At 43.9% G+C, this 24,553-nt stretch overlaps 1 protein-coding gene across 1 annotated transcript in view; it reads left to right on the forward strand.

The window, feature by feature from the left end:
• Positions 1-24,553, forward strand: part of LOC118383878 (protein FAM13A-like) — an 83,654-nt gene that overhangs the window by 12,006 nt on the left and 47,095 nt on the right. The window contains 5 exon segments of the mRNA XM_052485239.1: positions 1,560-1,769; positions 9,686-9,863; positions 15,788-15,989; positions 19,570-19,701; positions 20,851-20,937. Of these exon segments, the coding sequence (XP_052341199.1) occupies positions 1,560-1,769; positions 9,686-9,863; positions 15,788-15,989; positions 19,570-19,701; positions 20,851-20,937 (809 nt within the window).

A 24,553-nucleotide genomic window follows, 5' to 3' on the forward strand; every position in this document is an offset into this window, starting at 1 on the left:
CTTTGTCTGGTTTATCCCCCAACCTCTCCTTTGTCTGGTTTATCCCCCAACCTCTCCTTTGTCTGGTTACTCCCCAACCTCTCCTTTGTCTGGGTACTCCCCAACCTCTCCTTTGTCTGGGTACTCCCCCAACCTCTCCTTTGTCTGGTTTATCCCCCAACCTCTCCTTTGTCTGGTTTATCCCCCAACCTCTCCTTTGTCTGGTTACTCCCCAACCTCTCCTTTGTCTGGGTACTCCCCCAACCTCTCCTTTGTCTGGGTACTCCCCCAACCTCTCCTTTGTCTGGGTACTCCCCCAACCTCTCCTTTGTCTGGTTTATCCCCCAACCTCTCCTTTGTCTGGTTTATCCCCCAACCTCTCCTTTGTCTGGTTTATCCCCCAACCTCTCCTTTGTCTGGTTTATCCCCCAACCTCTCCTTTGTCTGGTTTATCCCCCAACCTCTCCTTTGTCTGGTTTATCCCCCAACCTCTCCTTTGTCTGGTTTATCCCCCAACCTCTCCTTTGTCTGGTTACTCCCCCAACCTCTCCTTTGTCTGGTTTATCCCCCAACCTCTCCTTTGTCTGGTTTATCCCCCAACCTCTCCTTTGTCTGGTTACTCCCCCAACCTCTCCTTTGTCTGGTTTATCCCCCAACCTCTCCTTTGTCTGGTTTATCCCCCAACCTCTCCTTTGTCTGGTTTATCCCCCAACCTCTCCTTTGTCTGGTTACTCCCCCAACCTCTCCTTTGTCTGGTTACTCCCCCAACCTCTCCTTTGTCTGGTTTATCCCCCAACCTCTCCTTTGTCTGGTTTATCCCCCAACCTCTCCTTTGTCTGGTTTATCCCCCAACCTCTCCTTTGTCTGGGTACTCCCCCAACCTGTCCTTTGTCTGGTTACTCCCCAACCAATCTTTTGTCTGGTTTCTCCCCCAACCTCTCCTTTGTCTGGTTTCTCCCCCAACCTCTCCTTTGTCTGGTTACTCCCCAACCTCTCCTTTGTCTGGTTACTCCCCCAACCTCTCCTTTGTCTGGTTTCTCCCCAACCTCTCCTTTGTCTGGTTACTCCCCCAACCAATCTTTTGTCTGGTTTCTCCCCCAACCTCTCCTTTGTCTGGTTACTCCCCAACCTCTCCTTTGTCTGGTTTCTCCCCCAACCTCTCCTTTGTCTGGTTTCTCCCCCAACCTCTCCTTTGTCTGGTTTCTCCCCCAACCTCTCCTTTGTCTGGTTACTCCCCCAACCTCTCCTTTGACTGGTTACTCCCCCAACCTCTCCTTTGACTGGTTACTCCCCCAACCTCTCCTTTGACTGGTTACTCCCCCAACCTCTCCTTTGACTGGTTACTCCCCCAACCTCTCCTTTGACTGGTTACTCCCCAACCTCTCCATCTTGTCTTCTCATGCATTCTATCTGTTTGCATCTTCTTTTCTATTCCTTCCACATTCCCCTCTTACTTTACTCTCGCCATCCCTGTCCCTCGTCACCTTTCACTGTGCTTCTCTACCCCTCTCTCCACCTGCCATCATTTCCCATCCTCCACATCCCTCCATCTCGCCCCTCTCTCTTCTCTCCATCCCCAGCTCTTCATCATGAGGGTCTGTTCAGGGTCAACGGTAATGTACGGGCGGTGGAGGGGCTGAAACAGCGGCTGGAGAATGGTGAGGACGTGGACTTCCTGGTTGAGGCGGATGTGTGTACAGTGGCCAGCTTGTTCAAACAGTACCTCAGGGACCTGCCAGAAGGCCTGGTAGACTCCACCGTACAGCCTGCCCTTATAAAGCAGCACCAGGGTGAGAAATGTTACTGTTTGGAATAATACAATGTGCGTGTGTCTTTAAACTGTGAAGGAACTTGTCCTTTGGGGCATAATTGTCAGATAATGATGACCGATTTGACCATAGTCTGTCAACAGTGCTCTTCTTTAGGGTCTTTGACCATGACTGTCTCCATTCACAACATTAGAATTGTGAAAGCCCACTTCTCTAGTCATATGACTATCATACCATGTACTGTATTCCCATTCTCACATCAGTGATCATTCCCTTAACAATGGTGTCGAGGTCACAAGTGAACGGTAATGACACATAGTCATTATCATTAAGCAGCATAATCATGCTCAAGCGGTGCTTCCATCGTTACCAGATACTACATACCACACCAGTGTAATCAGTGTTATCGTTCTTCTACAGAGATACTATCAGAACAATCTACAGCTAAGAATACAAGTTGGCACTCGCCCTAAACCATTTCCCAATCCCACCTATAAATCCTGCAGCTCTTCGCCAGTGTTCTACGTATCTAGATCACGGTTCTGACTTCGCTGAAAACAGGCTATGTTTACTTGTCTGCATGGGTCACTGGCTGGCCCTTACACTGTGCAGGAGACAGGAGTTTACCTTTAACACAAAGGGACTGTATGTCACAGACAGACAGACAGACAGACTGACTGACTGACTGACTCAGGCAGTTTAAAGGCAGAGAGAGAGACAGACAGACAGACAGACAGACAGACAGACACTGACTCAGGCAGTTTAAAGGCAGAGAGACAGACTGACAGACATTCACTGACTCAGGCAGTGGAAAGGCAGAGAGACAGGGGATGCATTGGCTTCAGCTCAGAGTCCTTCTTCAGACTCCTCAGTCCTTACAGTGTATATTATAAGTCCATATAAGGTCAAGCCAGTCCCATGCCCGTCACAGACTGTACTGGCCTTACTCTGGTCTTAACTCACCTCCATGATGATCTAGTTCAAGCTGGATGAAGGAAGGGAATCTAGTCCCTGTTCCAAATTGTTCCAACCAGTTCCATATTCCATATGTAGTGCACTCATTTTGATGTAATCTCTGTTTTGGTCTAATTGCTCTGGTCAAAAGTAGTGCACTATATAGGGAATAGGGTGCCATTTGGGGCTTAGACTGTGTTTTGGTTCAAAGTGACTTGTGGTTGTCAGAGATGACAGAGAGTGTATATTATAAACGTTTTGGATGAATAGGAATATTTGTCATGGCTTGGTGCCAGAGCATGCATTAAGAGAGTTTGGGCCTGGCTGGGTACAAGACAATGAAGAAGCAGTGCTGCCTAAGTATGATCCCCAATCAGAGACAATGATAGACAGCTGCCTCTGATTGGGAACCATACCCAGCCAACAAAGAAATATAAAATATAGATTGCCCACCCTAGTCACACCCTGACCTAACCAAATAGAGAATAAAAAGGATCTCAAAGGTCAGGGCGTGACCATTACATTTTTTATTTGATTTCACCTTTATTTAACCAGGTAGGAAAGTTGAGAACAAGTTCTTATTTAAAATTGCAACTTGGCCAAGATAAAGTAAAGCAGTTCGACACATACAACAACACAGAGTTACACATGGAGTAAAACAAACATACAGTCAATAATACAGTAGAAAAATAAGCATATATACAATGTGTGCAAATTAGGTGAGATAAGGCAAAAAAAGGCCATGGTGGCGAAGTAAATACAATATAACAAGTAAAACACTGGAATGGTAGATTTGCAGTGGAAGAATGTGCAAAGTGGAGAGAGAAATAATGGGGTGCTAAATAAATAAATAAATAACAGTAGGGGGAGAGGTAGTTGTTTGGGCTAAATTATAGATGGGTTATGTACAGGTGCAGTACTCTGTGAGCTGCTCTGAAAGCTGGTGCTTAACGCTAGTGAGGGAGATGTGTTTCCAGTTTCAGATATTTATGTAGTTCGTTCCAGTCATTGGCAGCAGAGAACTGGAAGGAGAGGCGGCCAAAGGAAGAATTGGTTTTGGGGGTGACCAGAGAGATATACCTGCTGGAGCGCGTGCTACAGGTGGGTGCTGCTATGGTGACCAGCGAGCTGAGATCAGGGGGGAGTTTACCTAGCAGGGTCTTGTAGATGACCTGGAGCCAGTGGGTTTGCCGACGAGTATGAATCGAGGGCCAGCCAACGAGAGCGTACAGGTCGCAGTGGTGGGTAGTATATGGGGCTTTGGTGACAAAACGGATGGCACTGTGATAGACTGCATCCAATTTATTGAGTAGGATATTGGAGGCTATTTTGTATATGACATCGCCAAAGTTGAGGATCGGTAGGATGGTCAGTTTTACAAGGGTATGTTTGGCAGCATGAGTGAAGGATGCTTTGTTGCGAAATAGGAAGCCAATTCTAGATTTAACTTTTGATTGGAGATGTTTGATGTGAATCTGAAAGGAGAGTTTACAGTCTAACCAGACACCTAGGTATTTGTAGTTGTCCACATATACTAAGTCAGAACCGTCCAGAGTAGTGATGTTGCACGGGCGGGCAGGTGCAGGCAGTGATCGGTTGAAGAGCATGCATTTAGTTTTACTTGTATTTAAGAGCAATTGGAGGCCACAGAAGGAGAGTTGTATGGCATTGAAGCTCGACTGGAGGGTTGTTAACACAGTGTCCAAAGAAGGGCCAGAAGTATACAGAATGGTGTAGTCTGCGTAGAGGTGGATCAGAGACTCGCTAGCAGCAAGAGCGACATCATTGATGTATACAGAGAAGAGTCGGTCCAAGAATTGAACCCTGTGGCACCCCCATAGACTGCCAGAGGCCCGGACAACAGGCCCTTCGATTTGACACACTGAACTCTTAGAGAAGTAGTTGGTGAACCAGGCGAGGCAATCATTTGAGAAACCAAGGCTATCGAGTCTGCCGATGAGGATGTGGTGATTGACAGAGTCCAAAGCCTTGGCCAGGTCAATGAATACGGCTGCACAGTATTGTTTCTTATCTATGGTGGTTAAGATATCGTTTAGGACCTTGAGCGTAGCTGAGGTGCACGCATGACAAGCTCTGAAACCAGATTGCATAGCGGAGAAGGTATGGTGGGATTCGAAATGGTAGGTAATCTGTTTGTTGACTTGGCTTTCGAGGACCTTAGAAAGGCAGGGTAGGATCGATTTAGATATAGGTCTGTAGCAGCTGCTTTCCAATCTTTGGGAATCTCAGATGACACGAAAGAGAGTATGAACAGGCTAGTAATAGGGGTTGCAACCATTTCTGCAGATAATTTTAGAAAGAAAGGGTCCAGATTGTCTAGCCTGGCTGATTTGTAGGGGTCCAGATTTTGCAGCTCTTTCAGAACATGAGCTGACTGGATTTGGGAGAAGGAGAAATGGGGAAGGCTTGGGCGAATTGATGTGGGGGGTGCAGTGCTGTTGACCGGGGTAGGGGTAGCCAGGTGGAAAGCATGGCCAGCCGTAGAAAAATGCTTATTGAAATTCTCAATTATAGTGGATTTATCGGTGGTGACAGTGTTTCCTATCCTCAGTGCAGTGGGCAACTGGGAGGAGGTTTTCTTATTCTTCATGGACTTTACAGTGTCCCAGAGCTTTTTTGAGTTTGTGTTGCAGGAATCAAATTTCTGCTTGAAAAAGCTAGTCTTGGATTTTCTAACTGCCTGTATATTGGTTTCTAGCTTCCCTGAAAAGTTGCATATCACGGGGGCTGTTCGATGCTAATGCACAATGCCATAGGATGTTTTTGTGTTGGTTAAGGGCAGTCAGGTCTGGGGAGAACCAAGGGCTATATGTGTTCCTGGTTCTAAATTTCTTGAATGGGGCATGCTTAGGCATTTTAAAAAACTGACGGGATGAGATCAATATCCTTCCAGGATACCCCGGCCAGGTCGATTAGAAAGGCCTGCTCGCTGAAGTGTTTCAGGGAGCGTTTGACAGTGATGAGTGGAGGTCATTTGACCGCTGACCCATTACAGATGCAGGCAGTGATCGCTGAGATCTTGGTTTAAAACAGCAGAGGTGTGTTTGGAGGGCAAGTTGGTTAGGATGATATCTATGAGGGTGCCCGTGTTTACGGCTTTGGGGTGGTACCTGGTAGGTTCATTGATAATTTGTGTGAGATTGAGGGCTTCAAGCTTAGATTGTAGGATGGCTGGGATGTTAAGCATGTTCCAGTTTAGGTTGCCTAGCAGCACGAGCTCTGAAGATAGTTGGGGGCAATCAGTTCACATATGGTGTCCAGAGCACAGCTGGGGGCAGAGGGTGGTCTATAGCAGGCGGCAACAGTGAGAGACTTGTTTTTAGAGAGGTGGATTTTTAAAAGTAGAAGTTCAAATTGTTTGGGTACAGACCTGGATAGTAGGACAGAACTCTGCAGGCTATCTTTGTAGTAGATTAGATTGCAACACCGCCAACTATGGCCATTCTATCTTGTCTGAAAATGTTGTTGTTAGGGATGGAGATTTCAGAATTTTTGGTGGTCTTCCTTAAGCCAGGATTCAGACACGGCTAGAACATACGGGTTGGCATAGTGTGCTAAAGCAGTGAATAAAACAAACTTAGGGAGGAGGCTTCTAATGTTAACATGCATGAAACCAAGGCTATTACGGTTATACAAGTCATCAAAAGAGAGCGCCTGGGGAATAGGAGTGGAGCTAGGCACTGCAGGGCCTGGATTCACCTCTACATCACCAGATGAGGAGTAGAATAAGGGTACGGCTAAAAACTATGAGAATTGGTCTTCTAGAACATCCGGGACAGAGAGTAAAAGGTTTCTGGAGGCGATAAAATAGCTTCAAGGTATAATGTACAGACAAAGGTATGGTAGGATGTGAATACAGTGGAGGTAAACCTAGGTATTGAGTGATGATGAGAGAGATATTGTCTCTAGAAACATCATTGAAACCAGGTGATGTCATCGCATGTGTGGGTGGTGGAACTGAAAGGTTCGATAAGGTATAATGAGCAGGGCTAGAGGCTCTACAGTGAAATAAGCCAATAAACACTAACCAGAACAGCAATGGACAAGGCATATTGACATTAAGGAGAGGCATGTTTAGTCAAGTGATCATAAGGGTCCAGTGAGTAGTGAGGTTGATTGGGGTAACGGGAGATTCAGACAGCTAGCCGGGCCATCGGTAGCAAGCTAGCATAGGTTGGAGGTCTGTTTTTAGCCACCTCGTGCGTTTCCTGTCGGTAGATTAGTGGGGTTCCGTGTGGTAGAGGGAATCAATCCAAATGGCAAAATAGATCTAGTTATAGTGACCCAAGAAAAATTGTCTGATAGACCTATTCAGATAGCAGCTGACAAGACAGCTAACGATTAGCGGGTAACGTCATGACAGCGGGGCCAGTTGCATAACTCCCTCGGGCAGATAACATCGGTAGTCCAGTCGTGAAGGCCCGGTGGGTCTCCGCATCGGCAGTAAAACAGGTCCGGATAGGTGATTGTAGCCCAGGAGTGGCTGATGGAACTCTTCAGCTGGCTAGCTCTGGAATAATTGATGTTTGCTCCGGGATCGACGTAAGCCAATAGTCACACGGATAGCAGCTATCTAGCTGCGAGTTCCAGGTATAAATGTCTAGAGCTTGCGGTTGAAATCCGGGGATATGGAGAGAAAAATAGGTCCTGTATGTTCTGGTCTGAGTCGCGTTGTACAAAACTGGCGATAGATTTTCGAGCTAAAGAATAGCTGATGACCACAAACCGTGGTTAGCTGAATACTAACGTTAGCCAGTAAACTGGCTAGCTTCTGGCTAGCTTCTATTGTGGATTTCAGATTTGAGGTAAATTGGTGAGGCGGGTTGCAGGAGATTGTTTTGAAGTTGAGTTTTTGGGAAATAAAATATATAAAAGATATGCGAAGAAAGATGTAAATATATATATATATATATACACACACGGGACAAGACGAGGACAAAAGACGCCTGACTGCTATGCCATCTTGGTATTTAATGACAAAACAATGAATGACAAAAAGATGGGGTAGATACAATGGCCAAAATATGCATCCCCATCGGAATGATAGAACGATAGATACGACAGAAAGATGGAAAACATTTGGACAGGATCTATTTTATGCCCCCCAGAGAGGTGGAGGGTGATCTGAATGTTCCCGCTCTCTGTGTGTGTCATGTGTGTTGTTGGAATGGCCACAGATTATGCATCATGGGTGCCAGGAAACCCATCTAAAAACCCAGTGTGGGTTGGCTGACATTTACTGCCCTGGCAGGTAATGTCACCCATTAGCAGATTGCAATGTTCGACGCGACCGCATGTGACAGGTTTGCCACGTGAGGGACTTTTCTGCTACATGACTGCCATGGCAACGATAAAGCAATTACAATATTCTGGATTGTGATGAATTTTATTGTGAATATTCAGTTTATGGTTGGTCAATATTCACTATTTAGCCTCAATCTCAAGCTTCCTCTCTTTGTCAGGCCGAAATTCTTTGATATTGTTTATCTGGTTACTGATGATATGTCTTACCTTGGAGAAATGAAGGGAAATATGCGAAGTGGTCACTATCATAGACACCAATAGTTAGTGATAGCGGTCACTAGTCTGAGATTAGGGTCAGTCTATTTTGTTGTGTGGTAGAAAATGACAGTGGATCAACTGAGTAACTCTATGGTCATATAATACCCAGGAACAAGCCTGTGTCTGGGTGGTCTTGGCATTAGTGAAGGGCTGACGTCTCCATCTGATCCCACTTCACCTCTCCCCACACACACACACACACACACTCACATGCACACAAGGGAGCGTACACACACACATACACACTCTGAACTTCACCTCACCAGACATGCAACAGCTGTGAGTGCTCTCAGAGCTCCTGATTCCCTCCTGCTGTGTACACACACACACACGCGCGCGCACGCCTTATTCAAGACCAGTAGGTATGTCCCTGTATCCACCCCTGACCCCAATATGAATCCTGACTGGCATCATTATGTTTTCACTGCCTTTTTAATTTGAATGTTTTATTTTACCTTTATTTAACTAGGCAAGTCAGTTAAGAACAAATTCTTATTTATTTGACAGCCTACCCCGGCCTACCCCGGCCAAACCCTAGCCCGGGCGGTGCTGGGCCAATTGTGCGCCACCCTATGGGACAATCACGGCCGTTTGTGATACATCCTGTAATTGAACCAGGGTCTGTAGTGACGCCTCTAGCACTGAGATGCAGTGCCTTAGTCCGCTGCGCCACTCGGCTAAGGTATTGATGCTAAGGCATTACCAGCATCGTGGTCATAGATTATACATTTAGAGCAGGTGTGTGCGTCATTCTCTTTCAAAATATCAATGTCTAGGGTGTTAGTAGGCTTATTTTCAATTGGACACACTTGACCTTAAGCCGAAAGGCCACGACTCTCTCAGAACCCAAAACCAAAGATTGTGTGTGTACTTGTTTTGTCAGTCATGATAGACTAATTATTATTTACAGATTATAAAGTAGGTCATGTGAGCTAAGGTATTATTAAAAAACATTGGTATCTGGGTTAATAATCGTATTTTCTCCTTCTCATCAACAAAGTGGAGCCATCGCTTCAAAGTCCAGTACTCTCAAAATGCCTTCCAATCTTTTAATTGTTGAAAATGTTGTTTCTACATGTTTGTGGTTTCCTTCTAGGTGTGCAGCTGTTCAACCAAAGCACAACACAGTCTTTCCCATCTCCTATAATGTCTAGAATAGAATACAATTACCTGAGTCAGCAGTCGCTCTTATTCAGAGCAATTAACAGGGGCAATTGGGGTTAAGTGCCTTGTTCAATGGCACATTAGCAGATTTTCCCCCTACTTGGCTCTGCGATTCAAACCAGCGACCTTTCAGTTACAATGCTAAATTACCTGCCGCCATGAATTGAACAGAACAGCTTTATTTTCCCCAGAGTGAACTAGTTTTTAAATGGGTCTTCCTGTGTATTTCCCTCCAGAGTCCAGTGAGGAGGGTTTCTGCTCAGACCTGAGGGTCTTACTCCACCAGTTGCCAGATGTCCACTACAGCCTCCTACAGTACCTCTGTCTCTTCCTCACCCAGGTGGACCAGCGCCACAGGGAGAACCTTATGACTGCTCTCAATCTGGCAACTGTCTTCGGCCCCAATGTCTTCCAGTAAGTTTTTCAGCCCGTCTCTGGGATTGGTGTTAGTGGGTCAGTGAGTTAGTGGCATAACACACTTAGGTTGCCATGTTGGTCCAATGTCTTCCAGTAAGTTTTTCAGCCCGTCTCTGGGATTGGTGTTAGTGGGTCAGTGAGTTAGTGGCATAACACACTTAGGTTGCCATGTTGGTCCAATGTCTTCCAGTAAGTTTTTCAGCCCATCTCTGGGATTGGTGTTAGTGGGTCAGTGAGTTAGTGGCATAACACACTTAGGTTGCCATGTTGGTCCAATGTCTTCCAGTAAGTTTTTCAGCCCGTCTCTGGGATTGGTGTTAGTGGGTCAGTGAGTTAGTGGCATAACACACTTAGGTTGCCATGTTGGTCCAATGTCTTCCAGTAAGTTTTTCAGCCCGTCTCTGGGATTGGTGTTAGTGGGTCAGTGAGTTAGTGGCATAACACACTTAGGTTGCCATGTTGGTCCAATGTCTTCCAGTAAGTTTTTCAGCCCGTCTCTGGGATTGGTGTTAGTGGATCAGTGAGTTAGTGGCATAACACACTTAGGTTGCCATGTTGGTCCAATGTCTTCCAGTAAGTTTTTCAGCCCGTCTCTGGGATTGGTGTTAGTGGGTCAGTGAGTTAGTGGCATAACACACTTAGGTTGCCATGTTGGTCCAATGTCTTCCAGTAAGTTTTTCAGCCCGTCTCTGGGATTGGTGTTAGTGGGTCAGTGAGTTAGTGGCATAACACACTTAGGTTGCCATGTTGGTCCAGTGTCTTCCAGTGTGTTTTATTACATGTTCATGGGATTTGGGGATGGGTGTTAGTTGGTCATGGGTTTAATAAGACAGATGGGTGGGTCTAAATGGCAGGTGACTGTCATTATGTCTGAGGCCTTGTAAAAGCCAGTTTATGGTAAATGTTTTACGAGTCATGCATGATGTTATGGAGGAAAATGGTTTGACAGAGCGTTAGTGCTATATCGTTTTAAAAAGATACACATAAACGGTTCAACATCAAATCAAATGTTATTTGTCACGTACACAGTTTGTACAGCAGGTATAAAAGGTGCAGTGAAATGGTCGTGTGCTAGCTACCTCAACATTCCAGTACTATAATTAAGCAATAAGGCCCGAGGGGGTGTGGTATATAGCCAATATACCACGGATAACCACTGTTCTTAAGCGCGATGTAATGCAGAGTGCCTGGATACAGCCCTTAGTTACCAACGTAATTAGAGCAGTAAAAATAAATGTTTCGTCATACCCGTGGTGGGTACGGTCTGTTATAAACTGGGTGGTTTGAGCCCTGAATGCTGATTGGCTGACAGCCGTGGTATATCAGATCATATATTTACTGCTCTAATTACGCTGGTAACCAGTTTATAATAGCAATAAGGCACCTCAACAGTTTGTGCTATATGGCCGATATACCACGGCTAAGGGCTGTATCCGGGCACTCCGCAATACGTCGTGCCTAAGAACAACCCTTAGACGTGAACATTGGCCATATAACACACCCCCTCGTGCTCTATTGCTTAAATATACCATGGCTGTCAGCCAATCAGCATTCAGGGCTCGAACCACCCAGTTTATAATCAATAATCATTTTTTTTATAGAATAGTCGTTTTGTATTTTATTTGGATCCCCATTAGTTCCTGCCAATCAGCAGCTACTCTTCCTGGGGTCCACATAGTAATATCCTGGTATGTACTCAATAGGATATACAGAATATATAATGTATGTGCTATGTCAAGTATGACTGTATTTACCATATAAAGTGGATAATGTGCTGGTTGCGCAGTTGACTAAATAGTATATTATAGAACAGTAGTGTTGTGCTTGTGTGTTAGGGTTGGCTGTGTGGAGAGTCCGTGCAAATAGTCTCTAAGGTGTAAATAGTCAGTTCATAGTTTGATTCATGATTGATTCATGTTAAATTGTTCCATATAATAATTGTTCTATAAGACAAAACACGCCTGTATAAAATAAGAAGATATAACAGAACGGGTCCTGAGAACTCCAGCAACCTCCAATGAGTTGTCCTGACTTCCTCACGTCTCCACTCCAACAACATTGTTTGATCCCTTGCTATTTACCACCTGCTGTTTTAAAGGGTAGAACGTTCCTTAACAAGCATATTAAAACCTGCTTGGATGTTGATTTATTCTTGGAGCATATCGTTATCCCGCCTGAGGTGTGTGTGTGTGTGTGTGTGTGTGTGTGTGTGTGTGTGTGTGTGTGTGTGTGTGTGTGTGTGTGTGTGTGTGTGTGTGTGTGTGTGTGTGTGTGTATAGATCAGGCTCTTATGGCCTGCCTGCCTGTCTATAACAGTCTTTGAATAACACACACACATACAGTAGCTATCTCTATGTACCGGGACTTCTTGGCTGACTTGCCTAAATAGTTGGAATCAGGTTGATTGATTGATGTTTTGTGTTTCCATCAACGTTGTCCTATTCTAAACCTGTGTTGCCATGTGAAAGAGTAGGTGGGAGAAAGGGAGAGAGCTTAGGCACACGCTGTTGCACACTTTCCTGGCTCATCCTCTGTCTCTCAATCATCTCTCTATCTCCCTCCTCCACCTTCTGTCTATACACACATTCTTGTACAACTAACCTTGTGGGGACACATTATTCAGTCCCATTCATAATCCAATTTTCCCTAAACCGTACCCTTAACCTAACCCTGAAACTAATTCTAACCCTAACACAAATTCTAACCTTAACCCTAAACCCCTAAAAATTGCATTTGACCTTGTTTGGACCAACAAAATGTCTCCATTTGGTCAAATGTTTGTTTGTTTACTATTCTTGTTGGGTCTTCTGGTCCCCACAAGAATAGTTAAACACGTCCACACACACACATACACTCCATCTCTAACCAACATGGAGGGCTGTAGGCTTAACATGCCATTAATGTTGTGGTGATAGAAACCTCACCACGTGCACTCAGAGAGGGCTCATACATTTCTCCTTTACAGTTCACACTCTCTTCCACTTCTACCGGCATCCCTTTGAGTGGTACTGGCACTACTTGAGTGGAATTAAAAGGAAACTCATCCCTGCCTGTAAATTCCACTGACAGGGTTTCAGAGGTGCTTGGTGAATATTATTTGAAGTCAGACTTTCTAACACAGAAGTTAAACAAAAAAGTCAACATTAACAATATTGTTGGATCAATCCGATTTCCGTGAGTCGGTGGTAAGACTTTAAGTGGTCTGATACGTATCACACACCTTAAAGACTCTACTGCCCTCTCTGTCCAATCTGTCGTGCATCGTTATTAGTGGGCGTTCCCAGTCATCCATGTCCTTGGCCCATGCCTTCCTGACCGCATTGCTTATAAACGGTGTCTGAAGACACACAGACCAAAGTGTTCTGTCTCCTGTTCTCACAGTCCCATCCCATTTGGCTTGCGCCGTGATCGAGGGCACTATGTTCCACCCCTGCCCGCTTTCTTGCCCACCTGATTGGCAACCATATCTTATAATAACCCCTGGTGTCTGTGCCAGGGAATCCGTCTCTGATGGCACATCGTCTCACTATCACTGCAGGGTCTGTACAGGACATAGAGTTGGAAAGAGGGCACGCACCCTATCTTTGCCATTATTACGTCCACAATGGTGCTGTCCACTAAAATAGGTTTTGTGGCAACTGTGCCCTCTATCGAACTCTATGGTACAGTAACAGGACCAGGAAGTGACCAGAGGAGGCTGGTGGGAGGAGCTATAGGATGACGGGCTCATTGTAATGGCTGGAATGGAATAAATGTAACGGAGGTTTACATATGTTTGATGTGTTTGATTCTATTCCATTGGTTATATTCCAGGTATTACAATGAACCAGTCCTCCTATAGCTCCTCCCACCAGCCTCCTGTGGAAGTGACATACCTCAGCTGGGGCCTTAGACTGTACACCATGTCCTCAGTTTGTTCCCTCCATCAACCAATCAGAGAGGGGTATAATTAGGCCCAGAGCCCAGGCCATGTAGGCATGTCAAACAGCTGTTCAGGAAGAACTCAGTGACATGATCTGGTATCAAGTGCTACTGGATTGTCCTGACTTGGCCTGACATGGTACTGCAATGTGCCCTACTCCAGAGGAGGCTGGTGGGAGGAGCTATAGCAGGACGGGCTCATTTTAATGGCTGGAATGGAATTAATGGTACGGAGTAAAACCTGGTTTCCATATGTTTGATGTGAAACCATTCCGCCCGATTCCGATTACCACGAGCACTTCCTCCCCAATTAAGGTGGCACCAACCTCCTGTGCCCTACACATCGAGATCCACTATAATATTACTGTCTTCTATTTAATGATGTGGCATCATGTTATCCGCCGTAAGAGCTGTAGATAAGGGCTGTAGATAAGCACTTTGTCGATGGACTGTTGTGTTATTGTGCTATGATGTGAAAGCTGTTGTGGTGCTTGTGTTTTCCTTGAACCATGTTGTCCTTGTTGACCTTGTTTTGTGTCAAACGGCACCTGCAGAAATTATGTATTGTAGCTTTTGATGCCCTTTGTCATGGCAGGGAAGTTGTATTGCAGCAAATAGGGGGTGGGGCTTGAATGATAAGTACCCTGTGACCCTATGTCTGTCAATCAAACACCTACAGTGGCTTGTGAAAGTATTCACTCCCCTTGGCATTTTTATTTTGTTGCCTTACAACCTGGAATTAAAATAGAGTACCATCTTCCATATGTTTGGGGAGTCTCCCACATGCCTTTTTTGTGAACACCAAACATGTTTGCTTATTTTTTCTTTAAGCAATGACTTATTTTCTGGCCACTCTTCCGTAAAGCCCAGGTCTGTGGAGTTTATGGCTTAAAGTGGTCCTATGGACAGATACTCCAATCTCCGCTGTGGAGCTTTGCAGCTCCTTCAGGGTTATCTTTGGTCTCGTTGTTGCCTCTCTGATTAATACCCTGCTTGCCTGGTCTGTGAGTTTAGGTGGACGGCCCTTTCTTGGTAGGTTTGTTGTGGTGTCATATTCTTTCCTTTTTTTAGATTGGATTTAATGGTGCCCTGTAGGATGTTCAAAGTTTCTGATATTTTTTTACAACACAACCCTGATCTGTACTTCTCCACAACTTTGTCCCTGACCTGTTTGGAGAGCCCCTTGGTCTGAAAGACTCTGGGGCCTTTACGAACAGGCGTGCATATATACTGAGATCATGTGACAGATCGTGTGACACTTAGATTGCACACAGGTGGACTTTATTTAATTAATTATGTGACTTCTGGAGGTAATTGGTTGCACCAGATCTTATTTAGGGGCTTCATAGCAAAGGTGGTGAATACATATGCATGTAAAACAGGAAAGTGGTGCATTTTTTGTCATTTCTTTGAAACAAGTTATTTTTTTCATTTCTCTTCATGAATTTGAACTATTTTGTGTATGTCCATTACATGAAATCCCAAATAAAAATCTATTTAAATTACAGATTGTAATGCAACAAAATAGGAAAAACACCAAAGTGCAAGGCACTGTAGCTAAACTAAAGATGGTGGATAAATAATAATAATAATATATGCCATTTAGCAGACGCTTTTATCCAAAGCGACTTACAGTCATGTGTGCATACATTCTACGTATGGGTGGTCCCAGGGATCAAACCCACTACCCTGGCGTTACAAGCGCCATGCTCTACCAACTGAGCTACAGGACCACCTGTATTCAGGTCGTTTACCATTGGAAAATAACGGTCAGTTCCGGTCTACTTAACTGGGCGTCTCTCCCCTAGAAACCAATGCAATAATATCTGGGTCTCGTCTACAGTGAGTGGGGCGTCTTGCTTCCTCTTGTCTCTGGATAAACTACCACCCCAAGAGTTCCAATCCTTTTGTCAATGTTGCTACAATATTGTACTTATGATAGTGACAATTTGTATCATTATATGCCATCTCTAATCTTCTCTGTCTGTCTCTGTCACCAGTGTGTCCTCTGGGTTCGATGGGATCCAGGAGCAGAACATCTGTAATAAGATCATGGCAAAGCTGATCCAGAACTACAGCAGCATATTCAACAACAACCACCAAGATGACGACCATAAAGAAGAGCACTGTGTCTTCAATAGAGATGGAGACAGAGGAGAATACATACAGGAATCTCTACCCTCTAACATCATCATTGTTAAAGTGAGTTACTGGTATTTTACATGTATTTTATACAAATGTTCATACTGATCTGGGCTGGTTTGGTCTTCCCTGTCTATTCCCTATGTGGGCTCTGATCAAAAGTAGTTTACTATGTAGGGCATAGGGTTCCATTTCGGAATTTATTTGGGGGGTACATTTTGTTTGCCTGCGAGTGATGTTATACCCATCTTTGAATTGATTTGGCTTGACGCAATCTCAGTCACGACTCTTCCAAGGGAACATCTTTGTTTTGATGTCCTGTTCTTGCTATCGGTCCATATTTAATGGGTCTAGACTACCCTTTGATGTGTCTCAAGCGCTTGAGGAGAAGAGAGAGTTGAGGAGAAGAAAATCATATATAATGGGAATACACATACAGGCACAAGAAGATGCATCAAGCTATAAAATATATTTATTTACCTGCCTGCTTTAAGAATCCATTATTTTTGGTTGAATTTTCACAAAACTTTAAGGATTTAAAAATATAATTATTTCCCAATTGTCATCCTGACTTGGGCATGTGCCCTTAGTGTCAGAAAGGGCCAATATTGGTCAGTGTAGAAAAGGTCGCTGGCGAGTTTGACCTGTTACAGTATACCCCTAATGCTGTTTTAACTACAGTACCAGTCAAAGGTTTGGACACACCTACTCATTCAAGGGTTTTTCTTTATTTTTACTATTTTCTACATTGTAGAATAATAGTGAAGACATGAAAACTATGAAATAACACATGAATCACGAAGTAACCAAAGAAAGTGTTAAACAAATCAAAATATATTTTAGATTCTTCAAAGTAGCCATCCTTTGCCTTGATGACAGCTTTGCACACTCTTGGCATTCTCTCAACCAGTTTCATCTGGAATGCTTTTCCAACAGTCTTGAAGGAGTTCCCACATATGCTGAGCACTTTTTGGCTTCGCGTAGCTGAGCATTTGATTTCCTTCACTCTGCAGTCCAACTCATCCCAAACCATCTCAATTGGGTTGAGGTCGGTTGATTGTGGAGGCCAGGTCAAACCAGATGTGATGGCGTATCACTGCAGAATGCTGTGGTAGCCGTGCTGGTTAAGTGTGCCTTGAATTCTAAATAAATCACAGACAGTGTCACCAGCAGAGCACCCCCACACCATCACACCTCCTCCATTCTTCACGGTGGGAACCACACATGTGGAGACCAACCGTTCACCTACTCTGTGTCTCACCAAATCAAGGAGGTTGGAACTAAAAATCTCCAATTTGGACTCATACCAAAGGACAGATTTCCAGCGGTCTAATGTCTCTTGCTCTAATGTCCCTTGCTCGTGTTTCTTGGCCCAAGCAAGTCTCTTTTTCTTATTGGTGTCCTTTAGTAGTGGTTTCTTTTCAGAAATTTGACCATGAAGGCCTGATTAACGCAGACTCCGCTGAACAGTTGATGTTGAGATGTGTCTGTTACTTGAACTCTGAAGCATTTATTTGGGCTGCAATCTGAGGTGCTGTTAACTTTAATGAACTGTTCCTCTGCAGCAGAGGTAACTCGGTCTTCCTTTCCTGTGGCGGTCCTCATGAGAGCCAGTTTCATCATAGCGCTTGATGGTTTTTGCGACTGCACTTGAAGAAACATTCAAATTCTAGAAATGTTCCTGATTGACTGACCTTCATGTCTTAAAGTAATGATGACCACTGCGCCACTTGTTTCTCTTTGCTTATTTGAGCTGTTCTTGCCATAATATGGACTTGGTCTTTTACCAATTAGGGCTATCTTCTGTACACCACCCCTAACTTGTCACAACACAACTGACTGGCTCAAACGCATTAAGAAGGAAAGAAATTCTCTCCCGGGTGGCGCAGTGGTTAAGGGCGCTCAACTGCAGCGCCAGCTGTGCCACCAGAGACTCTGGGTTCACTCCCAGGCTCTGTCGCGACCGGGCGATGCACAATTGGCCTAGCGTCGTCCGGGTTAGGGAGGGCTTGGCCGGTAGGGATATCCTTGTCTCATCATGCACCAGCGACTCCTGTGGCAGGCCGGGCGCAGTGCGCGCTAACCAAGGTTGTCAGGTGCACAGTGTTTCCTCTGACACATTGGTGCGGCTGGCTTCCGGGTTGGATGGGGTTGTGTATGGGAGGACGCATGACTTTCAACCTTCGTCTCTCCCGAGCCCGTACGGGAGTTGTAGCGATGAGACAAGATAATAGCTACTAAAAACAATTGGATACCACGAAATTGGGGAGAAAAAAATGGGTAAAAAAACACACAAAAAAAAGGAAAGAAATTCCACAAAATAACTTTTACACAACCCAACCAATTGAAATACACCTTATGAAGCTGGTTGAGAGAATGCAACACTGTTATCAAGGCAAAGGGTGGCTACTTTGAAGATTCTCAAATATAATATATGTGTATTTGTTTAACACTTTTTTGTTACTATGCGATTCCATATGTGTTATTTAATAGTTGTGATGTCTTCACTATTATTCCACAATGTAGAAAATAGTAAAAATAAAATCCCTTCAATGAGTAGGTGTCCAAACTTTTGACTGGTACTGTACAAGGGTCTGGTTACTCGACTAACACTGTTACCCCAGACATACTGTACATGACTTCATAAATGCTTTATTTTAAGAGTATGTGTCAAACATAACTAAATTCCATGAAATAGCACTTTATCATGAGTTCCATTTTTAGATTCTCAATCACTTTCTACATAAAGGACAAAGTGGTAATTTGGTCAGTCAGCCATCAAAGGAAGTGCTGAGTGTATTTATCTTTGCATGTTGCGTGTGTGTGTGGTGACCTCACGTGAAGATATCTCTAGTTCTGTCCAGTGCTGTAAATGTCTGTAGCAGCCAGGGGCCTTAGGGGCCTCACAACACCCGAGACCCCAGTTGGCTGCTGACTTATGGGATATCCCTCCGCCTGACTAGCTCCTATTGGGATCTCCTTACACGCAGGGCTACACCTCCTGAGGCTGCTTTTTGACCATTGACCTCCCACATGCCCCTCATTGCTTTTCTCTGCACATAGCCATGGATACAGGTGCTCCTGTCCTCTTACTGTAAGAAAGAGGGGGGTGTGAGTTGATCATGGGGGTGTTTGAGTGGAGTGGTTTGGGTTAGGGGTCAGGGTCAGACAACACAGCACAATTTACCTGTCTCACTTGTTCTGGACACTGTTGTGAGGGAGGTAGAACACACTGTTGTGAGGGAGGTAGAACACACTGTTGTGAGGGAGGTAGAACACACTGTTGTGAGGGAGGTAGAACACACTGTTGTGAGGGAGGTAGAACATACACTGCTATGAGAATCACTCTGGGAACTCACCACTGCAAAATCATTGGGAATTTAAGTCAGACATTTTTACATTGTCATATGATTTTCACTCTCCAATTCCTACCCTTGACCCCAACAGAGATGTTATTCTAAAATCTGTTCTGGAATGTATAGCTGGCATGATATTTCACACCATTAGATGAGGCAATGGTGTACCTTCAATAACAAAAGGAATAAAAGTCTACAGTAACTCATGCTGCTCCTCTGGACCTGCCGCTCTATAGTGGTCAATAAGTGGATTGTGTGTGAAACTTTTGTTGTCTTTTTCCCAGGAGGCCAAGGAGACCCCGGTGAATAGGACAGATACTGAGTCACCGAAAACACTCGGAACCACACCAGTCACTCCCACGTACACCCAAAAGACACCAAAAAAGACACCTATTCCAGTTCCCGGAAAGAAAAAGGTGTGTGTGTGTGTTTTGTGTGTCCCTGCCATGGAACACAATGTTTAGGTATCTGTACGAGGTGTACGTGTTGCCTGCCTAGTGCATACTTGTTTTAGTTTGTGTGTGTGTCCCTTCCATGGAACACAATGTTTAGGTATCTGTACGAGGGGTACGTGCTGCCTGCCCAGTGCATACTTGTTTCTGTAGCACAGTTGGTAGAGCATGGCGCTTGTAACGCCAGGGTAGTGGGTTCGATTCCCGGGACCACCCATACGTAGAATGTATGCACACATGACTGTAAGTCGCTTTGGATAAAAGCGTCTGCTAAATGGCATATATATACATATATATATGTTTTAGTTTGTGTGTGTGTCCCTGCCATGGAACACAATGCTTAGGTTACAGGAGGTTGGTGGCACCTTAATTGGGGAGGACGGGCTGGTGGTAATGGCTGGAGCGAAATAAGTGGAATGTTTGATGCCATTCCATTGGCTCCGTTCCAGTCATTATTATGAGACGTCCTCCCCTCAGCAGCCTCCACTGGTTTAGGTATGTGTTTGTGTCAGGATGAGAATGCAGGCTGTCTCCCTATGCCCAATGTACACATGTAGGATTCTCGGTGTTAACCTGCATGAACTACGACTCTTAGAATTCCCCAACAGTGTAGAATTCCCCTTACAGAGTACTTTTAACTAAGAAATCCCCAACATGGTACTTTGAATACCAACAATGTGGTCACATGACATAATCAATTTGACATGGTTTTAAAACGTAAAAATAAACAGATTTCGTCACACCTGTAAATGCATGTGCAAGTCCCTGCATCATATTTTGATAGTGATATCAGCTGTGATACATGCTACTCCAAGGTCAACGCGTGAGGATACTACAGATATGGTATCCAATGTGTTGAAATGACTGATACACAGTGATCACTCATAGCTGTTTATTGCAGCAATCATCCTATATTCACAAAGTCCCATTGCATTTGACTGGGCTAATCCCAACCCATAGTTATATTGTTAGTAGCCCATCTATGAAAATGCCCTGTCAGTCACATGCGCTGGGATGTGACTTGATGCATAAATGATCGTAAGTTATTGGCAGAAAAATACATCATGTTATATGAGTTCTATGATATGTACTTTGTCATTCCTCTGTTTCCAGGCTGCATCCAGCAGTCCACCAGATGACACGAAGTCATCAAAAGAACTATCCAATGACAATCCAATCATAACTCCAAGGAAACAGAAGGTACAGTGAATACATTCAAACATGGACTTGTTCTCTCTGAAAAACATTAACAATGGTTATTTGATTGCCTTAAGATTGCACTATCCTAAAATAGACATCCAATCCTTATAATTTCACCGTAACCCCGGCAATACAGACATGTGTTATCGATTATATCTGATATATGGTGGGTTAGCTCTGGTTCAGAGTAGGATTGCTGATCAAGGGTCAGTCCCATCTGTCCATATAGTCTTATTCATTATGAGCTAAAAGGCCAAACTGATCCTAGATCAGCCCTCCTACTCTAAGAGGCTTTGTGGATACGGGCTCTGATGCCACAAACTACCTAATGTTGTCAATGCTGTGGCTGTATTTGCATCTCCCCTAAACACACACACTCACACACACATCTGTATGCGCGTTATGCACATGCACAGTTTGATGACTTTGATAAACAAACAGAAATAACAATTATTTTCTGGTGCATTTAGAAAGTTCAACTTAAATATGTGTTTTTGGTTATTTCAGAATACTTAGGCAAGTTAACTCATTGATCCTGCTTTGTATTATACCCATCAAGGGTCAGTTGTGGGCAAGGCATTTTAGTGGGCCCCTTCCTGACGGTGGAAAGAAAAACGTGCATTTTAAAGTACATTTCAAAGTACATTTTCTACTCATTTTGCCATGGGGTGTAGAGAAATGTTGCAGTTGTAAAGCAAGTGATCTGCAGTTGTAATCATTTTGCCATGACTTGTGATGTGTGTGAGAGTGACTAACAAAATCAATGGGGGCTCTGCGTGCCCGGTCGGTATTCAGCCATGATTACTACAAGTTTAGATAACTGACTAGACTAATTTAACAATCTAAAAATTGTTAGCTGATTGAGTGACTGTCAGTGACTGACAAAACAAGAGAGAAACTGCTGATCCACAACCAAATGTCAAACTTGCACCTTGTGTATTCTAACTCTCAACAGTAAGTTGAGACCCCGACTAATTTTTTTAAAGGTTGGGCCCCTAAGCGAACGCTTATGCCTGGAGCCGGCCCTGGTCTTGGGCTCTGATAGTGATGGCTCTGATCAAGCCACTCGCTCACATGACTTGATTTGATAAGGGAAATCAGTGAGAGGAAGCCAGACGAGCCACAACACAACAACAATCAAGCTAATTCACAATGACACAGGAGCTATGCAGACTATATGCCCTTCCTGCCCTCCCTGTGGCATTGTGATGCAGACAGCCGAATAGCCCACCAACCGACTTCCGTTCTTAGATATTTCATAAAGTTGTAACCCTGGAATGGAATTAAATTCTATTGTTGTGACTCATAGACCTACATACACTAGCTGAATGTATTATTTGTCTAAGGCCATAAAATAATGAGCAGAGTTAGCCCATAGGATATTCTTTAATATCCAGACAGAAGCCAGAGGAGAGATTGAGAAATGCTGATTGAGCGAACAATGGGTTTGGCGTAGCATGGTGTGATGACAAATAAGACAAGTTATTGCTGATGAGGGACCTTTTTGTTGTCGTATCCCTGCAGAGTCCCCAGGACCCATGTTGCTCAGTTGGTAGAGCATGGCACTTGCAACGCCAGGGTAGTGGGTTCGATTCCCACGGGGACCAGTATGAAAGAAGGATAAATGTATGCACGCACTACTGTAAGTTGCTCTGTATAAGAGCATCTGCTAAATGACTAAAATGTCAAAATGTCATGAGCCTGTGCATTAATGAGTCTGTAAAATCACTGAGCCTGTGCATTAATGAGTCTGTAAAATCACTGAGCCTGTGCATTAGGCTCATATTTAGCATCGCTAGCAGGATCTAATGTAGCGTACTACATTGTTGTTGCTCCTTGGTAATATTGTTGTTGACACACACGTTGGTTTTGTTTGTCTGTTCATTAGATTTTGAGCCAGTTCAGGGAAGTTAGCTTTGATAGCGTTCCAGGAAATGTTAGAACGCCAGTTGACCTTTGAAATAATATGGCCCTGGATAAAACAAACGTGTTAATATCAATTGTAATTCAAATGATAACCGTAAATATAAGAATTCAAGGGCATTTAAAATGGTGGGAACTCCCCTTTAGTTTCATGTTGATGGAAAATAAAGGGAATTTACCTTTCATTTAATGTTGATGCAGTCACATAAAGCACATGACTTCCCACGACATAATAAATACAGTCATATCCTGTAATTCACCATGGGGTTCCTTTTATAAATGGCTTTCTTATGAATGATCAGTTATAGTTTTGTTGCTCTTTATGGCAAACTGTAATTGAATCTGCAGCCTAATAAAATCAATGCATGCTTATCAGGGATATTTACCCATGATGGCCTTGGATGACGGTGTTGTTTAAATATATAACCTAATAATATGGTGTGTAGATAAGTTAGCTAGCTGGCTTACTACTGGAGTTTGACTTTATGGTGGGAGGCGGAACTATAGTTGAAAAGCCATTGTTACGGTTCTTCTGCTGAGAGTCATTCAGATGTATGTATTGTGCAGTAAGCACACACACACACACACACATTTGGGTCCTTAGTGTGACACTAGTTTGGCATGTCGATATAAATCTGTTGTGTGCAACTGACAGGGGCTGTGACATATGGAATCGATTAATCGAATCTTAGTGTTTCCATTTTGCATAAATTAGGCTCAGTTTAGATATATTTCTATCTCTGTAGAGTCTGGCTGTAAATTCAGCTTATCTGTCGAGGCTCTGGTCTAGTGTTGGGAAACGTGAGATGAGTAATTGCCACCATCGGTCAGAGGGCCCTAAAAATGTTTATGATGTAGTATATCTGACCCTGTTCACCTGTTGTTGTATGTACCATGTTACCCAACACAGGGAACACTCCTGTCGTGAGGGCAAATGACTTTCCCCATTTTAGCTGGGACTTTCTCAGCTAAAAAAAAAAGTCCATGGTGACATTATCATTCAACTGCTGTAGTCTATTTTGCTTGTGCTCTTATTTATATTTACATTTCAAAACGTAAACAAACACGCTGTTGTTATGGTAACAGCGGTATTGGAATTTGAATGTCCCTCCTTCTCCGGTATTTATGTGAAAGTGTTTTGCTGCTGTAAACAATAGCTTGTGTTTTTGGATCATTGTGTTGTGATGAGAGGCTCAGCCGAGTGGGTGTTGTTCTTCTCAAGGCCTACAACACATTAACAGGTATGTCTCTCATTCCAACAAAAGAGGTTAGACAACTGGTCTGTCAACACCGCTGCTTCTGCCTCTACAACTAAAGGTAGTTTTGGTGATTTAAAAGGCATGTTTTCACAGGTGGTTGAATGACTCCAGAACGGTGTGTACCTCGTCAAATCACAGATTGTTGGTATTTCTTTTGGCAGCAACTTGTAATTGTTAAGCCGTTGTTTTCAAATGAGGTCACCTCCTCTTTGGTCAATTGGACAATAATAAACTGTTTAGCCTAAAAAGTCTGTCATTAACACATTGTCATACTGCCAGTTTGTCTTTCTTGGTGACAGAATGCCATTTATTTACCCATAGTTCTCCTGATCGGCCACTTCCTGACATCACCAGTGTTGGGGTCATTACAAAAAAATAACTAATATATATTCGCTGTTACTCGTTACTTCTTTCAACAATCGCAAATGGCTTAT

The sequence above is a fragment of the Oncorhynchus keta genome, chromosome 29 (genome assembly GCF_023373465.1).
Source record: "Oncorhynchus keta strain PuntledgeMale-10-30-2019 chromosome 29, Oket_V2, whole genome shotgun sequence".
Lineage (NCBI taxonomy): Eukaryota > Metazoa > Chordata > Actinopteri > Salmoniformes > Salmonidae > Oncorhynchus > Oncorhynchus keta.